Source organism: Penaeus monodon, chromosome 1 (assembly GCF_015228065.2).
Source record: "Penaeus monodon isolate SGIC_2016 chromosome 1, NSTDA_Pmon_1, whole genome shotgun sequence".
In the NCBI taxonomy this organism is placed as follows: Eukaryota; Metazoa; Arthropoda; class Malacostraca; order Decapoda; family Penaeidae; genus Penaeus; species Penaeus monodon.
The window spans coordinates 34,080,283-34,086,591 of NC_051386.1; the positions used below are offsets into that span (position 1 = coordinate 34,080,283).

Here is a 6,309-nt window from a genome sequence, read left to right on the forward strand (position 1 = left end):
GATCGGGAAATCATACAGTGGGTTAAGGCTTTAACATAATAGTTGTATTACTGATACAGGGAGGGCAGAAGTAGATAGGAAATTGTGGGTAAAACAGGCTGAAATGAAAGGAAAAAAATGGTAAACAAGCACAAAAATTGCTTAAAATGGACAATGAAAAACTCACGGACGGCGCCCCATCTCAAACTCTACGCCCCGACGCGCCAACTGTTGAAAAATTATGGGAACCAAACCATCGTTCGGCAAAAAACAGGGGATTTCACATAATCAGATCCCCTGTGGTATCGTCCCATTGCGTCCAACCAATAAAAACTAACCTTAATCCTGGGGAATTATACACTACGATTATATATTCCCTACTAGGGGTCTTGCCCTGGACCCAGGGTAATATATGCGACGCCCCTAACCCAGGGTAAACCAATCCCTTTATATCACAAAAACACCGAAGTTTTTCGTTCGTCTATGGTCACAATGTTTGGTTCTAATCACTTTTTCAGCATTTTTTGGACTGGATGGGTCAAATATCAGCTGGAATTCCCACTCTATTTTTTTTTTCTTTTTTTATCCCCCACGGACCCTTGTTCCCCCGTAGTTTTTTTTTGTGAATTTGTACAGATGGCCGCCACGTGCTAGCCTGAAATTTACTTTATCGTAGGCCCTAGTGATGACCTGATTCCCTTTCCTGATGGTGGGAAAAGGGTGTTATTGGCTATTTTTCTTATTGTTTTAATGTTGTGATATAAATTGTTTAATCTCTGTAACATTAAAACAATAAAGCCCCTTCCAAAAGGAAACAGATGAGATAGGTAGATTAATAACTGCCCTTTTGTGTTTAAGTACTTGTAGAGCCATCTATGTGACTTTTTACGGATAGGCTCATCATTTGAGCGGTCGTGCCAGCATAATATTAATTGTATTTTTCATGTGTGAGGGATTTTGCGTGAGTATTGGAGGGCCCATTCCTTTCCAGGGAGGTGCCGGTGTTACTTTTGGAATCATTTCTTTTTATCGGCTTGGAACCAGCATGACTTGGGTGCATGCCCACCAGTGGCAGGTGGGCAATCGAAGTGAAGTCTTGCAAGGGAACACGCAACCCGGTGACTCGAAACCCTCGAACTCAGTTTTTACCGGTGCCCAGTCTTGAGTCGATGCTTAACCACTCGCCAAACTTTTTTTTTTTTGGGAGTTCATTTGAACCGCCATGGTCACAGCATATTAGTAATTTTATGTTTTCATTTGATTTGGATCTTATGATAAATAATGCCATGCGGCAGATTTTTTACAATAAAAGGAACAAATAAAATTTTTTATATGGATGTTCTATATAATTGGGGATAATGTAGAAAAAATTAGATAATATTAATCATAATATAAAATTTATATAGAAATAGAAAATAAAATAATATATAATAATATAAAGAGATAGAATATAACATATATATATAATAAATATATAGATAGATATATATAATATAGATATAGAATAGATATAATTAAATATAATAAAAATATATAATATATATATAATATAATAAAATATAATATAATAATAAGATATATTATAAGATAATAATAATATAGAAAAATATATATATATAGATAGATTGATATAATATAGATAATATATATAATATATATAATAAATATATAGATAATAATATAAAATATATATATATATACATATATAATAATATACAAATAGAATTATATTACATATATATATAATTACATATATATATATAATATATATATAATATATAATTATATATATATATAAATATATATATTTTATATATGTATATATGTTTATATGCATATATAAATATATATAAATATGTTAGGACTATTATTACATTATTAAAATCCTACTAGCAATAAAAAGAATTTAGTCTCTTTAAAAAATGATGGAAAAGGGTAAAGAGGTGAGATACGTAGTAACTGACTCCATCTCAAGATCTTGTGGAGCTATATTTATATAAATAAAATAATTGAATCAAAACTTAGTGCTTATAGCAAGTATGTACTTGCATTCCTGGCATCAATGGATTAAATCCCACAATATGTTGTTACATTTTTGGGAACAGCTGCATCTAACCCTTTTTATTCTATTTTTGTTTTGCACAGATATTGAAGCACACATTCAAGACATCCAGAACCGGAAGGCTAGCTTAAAGCCCCCTCCACCTCCAGAAGGTTCAGCCAAGGATGATGAGCGTGTGATGCTAGATGGTGGTGGCTACTATGACAGCGATATTTATGATATCTCTAATGGAAATAAATATGCAAATTATGTCCAGTCAATTGGTGTGGATGACATTGATGTAAGTTCTTTTATGTACAACAGATTGGTTTGTAAGATATATAGTTGTTTTTATTGAAGAAATTTACAAAAGGTGGTTATTTTTGTGTATTAAGTGCTAGGAAATGATAATATCTACTACACACATACACTCATGCATAGATGTATGTACATAAATAGATTTACACACACATATATACAGACACATACATATACATATACATTTAAATGGATGTACATATACATACACATACACATACATATACACATACACATACACATACATACACATACATACATACATACATACATACATACATATAGATATACATACACACGCATATAAATATACATACGCACATACATATACATAGATACTTATACATATGTATATACATAGATACTTATACATATACATACTTATACATATATACATATACGTAATTATACACATACACACATATGCATGGACACACACACACACACACACACACACACACACACACACACACACACACACACCTACACCTACACACACACACCTACACCTACATACCCAACCACACCTACACCTACATACCCAACCACACCTACATACACACACACACAACACCACACACACACAACACCACACACACACAACACCACACACACACCACACACACACACACACACAACACACCCCACACACACCCCACACCCCCACACAACCACACACACACACACACAACAACAAAAACACACACAACACACACACACACACCCCACCCCACACACACACACACCACACACACACACACCCCACACCAAAACACACACACAACACACCCACACCACACCCCCACACACACACACACACACACTCACACACCCACACCCCACCCACACACACACACCACACAAAACACACACACACACACACCACACACACACACACCCCAACACCACCACAACACAACACCACACACACACACACACACAACACACACACAGAAAATCACGCACGTATAAACAAACACACACAAATACACACAACACATGACACAACCACAAAAACATGACTCCCCAACACAACACTACACATACAACAAAACACACAACACACACACCAAAACAACACCAACAAAAACACAAACACAACACAAAATATACATAAATAAACAAAACATAACACAACAACAAAAACATATACATAATAAATACAACAATACACATAAAATACAAACACACACACACAACAACATACACAACATAAACAACACACTACACACATACACAACAGAAAATACACCCTACACACATACCATACACATATTAAATAAATATATACACCACAAAACACACACACAACACAAAACACACACACACACAACACAAAAAAAACACAAAAAACACATACACACACACACATCCAAAATACACATAACCTATACACATAAACAACACATAACAAACATAAAAATTTCACACACAAAACATAAACAACAAATACCCACAACACACACAACAAACACACACACATACACACACAACACACCACAACACACACACACAACACACACCACCAACACACAACACACAACAACATACACACAACCCCACATACACACACATAACACAAACACACAACACACAACACACATCACATACCACACACACACAAACACCCCAACACACAACACACACACACACAACACACAACACACACACACACACACACAAAACACACAACAAATACACACACACACACACACACACCCCACATACACACAACACACAAAACATAACAATTTTAAAAAGAAATAAAATTAGAAATAAAAAAAATTTTTCAACACATAACAACACCACACACACATACCAAAAACAACACAACCCACAACCACACACACACACACAAAACACAACCACAAACAAAAAACATAATTAATAAGAGATAGAGTAGAAAAAATTAAAAAAATGCCCATACAACCCCCCTCAATAAATTAAAAGGGACAACACAACACTGACATAACCAAATTTAAGATAAATATAAATTTTATTCTTAAAGATAAAGGGCCTACACAAAATGGTTTCCCTTGAAACTGCTACTCCCATAATTTAAGGAAGACAATGTTACCATTTTTAACATTGATGATGACTCTTTTTTTAGGAATTCAAATTACACCCAGGTCACAGATGAAAACCCAACCTTTTAAAACCCCGAGGGACAGCCCCACGGCCCCCCAATGAACCGGTAAAATAGGGCAAACCATTTTCCATTTATGTTTGTGTAGTATGATAGTATATTTTTATTTTTTAATTTTTTAGTGTATATTTACCCACACATTACTTATCAATACCTTTTTTGTCGTTATTTTCCCCACCTTTTCCAACTGAATATATTACCATTAAGTTATAGTAGTTTTATATAATTAATTCTATATATTATATAATTTTTTATATTTTAATCTTATCCCCTTTTTATTGTTAATGTAGAAAATTACACATTTTAAAATAATATATAGATATTAAATTTTATATATATATATATTATAAAATTTTTCCAAATATATAATATAAAAATATAATATAATTGTATTATAACGGGGTGGGATTAACACTCTCCAAGAATAAAATAGTGTGTTATATAAAAAAGGAAATCATATATATTATACTATATTAATTTTTGTTGATTATTTATTATATTTATTTTTGTTTTTATATATGGTGGTTATTATAACGCTAAGATGATATAATTTATTATATATAATTAATATATATATATAATAATATATTAATATATATATATACATTACACACATATACCCACACCGATATATATTTATAAAAAATTTATATATATTATGTAATCGTCTGGTGTGACATTAAACTGCGTCAAGGAGAGTGGAAGAGTCAGGGTTAGTAGTCCACCTAACTTCTACAAAAGTGCACAAAGATCATTACTACTCATCTGTGATGGCAGTTTATTTGAACCTTCATTGTGATGACTATATATAAATATTATGTATAAAGATGGAATATAATAATATAATTAATATATATATAAATATTAGATAGATATGTAATAATTGATATAGAATATAAATAATAATAAAGAAAAAGAAATATATATAATAAAGATATATAATATAAATATAAGAAATAGAATTTTGAAAAATAGAGAAGAATAGAAAAGAGATGAGAATAATAAAGAATAAAGAATATAAAATATAAAATAAATAATTAATATATTATAATATATATATAATATAAATTTTATAGATATATATAATAAGAAATACAATATAATACATAAATAATAAGCATAAATAATATAAAACAAAAAAATAAATAATATATATAATTAAATATTAAATTATAATAATATCCCAAAATTATATCAAATAAATAGCCTAAAATATAAAACCTATAAAAAAATTTATATATATATATATTATAAATTAAATAAATATATCTATATTTTAAATATATTAATTTTATAAAAATATAATAATATATATATTAATTATATTAATGTATATATATATAATTTAAAATATTATATATATATATATATATATATATATATATTTTATTATATTATATATTATATATATATTAAAATATATATTATTATATATATATTATATATTATTATATATATATTATATATTATTATATATCATATATCAATTATATACATATTATATTATATATATAGTTATATATTAATATATATATTTTTATTTTATAATATATATTATATATAGTCATCATAAAATGGTTAAAAAAATGAGTACAGAGTGAGTAGTATGTTTTTGTGCCCTTTTGTAAAGTTTATGGACTAGTACCTAGGACAATTTCCATCTCCCTTTGGAGGTTTAATGTTTGGCACGGGGGGGGCAATATCTTTAATTTATTCAAAATTTATTTTATATAAATATATATAGCGTGTGTGGGTATATGGGGTATATATTATTATATATATATTATATTATATATTATATATATATTTTAGTTTATATATTTAT

General features: G+C 29.3%; 1 protein-coding gene across 1 annotated transcript in view; it reads left to right on the forward strand.

Moving 5' to 3' along the window:
* Positions 1-6,309, forward strand: part of LOC119572336 (splicing factor 3B subunit 1-like) — a 51,290-nt gene that overhangs the window by 3,662 nt on the left and 41,319 nt on the right. The window contains exon 2 of the mRNA XM_037919389.1: positions 2,125-2,321. Within this exon, the coding sequence (XP_037775317.1) occupies positions 2,125-2,321 (197 nt within the window). The remainder of the gene's footprint in view (positions 1-2,124; positions 2,322-6,309) is intronic.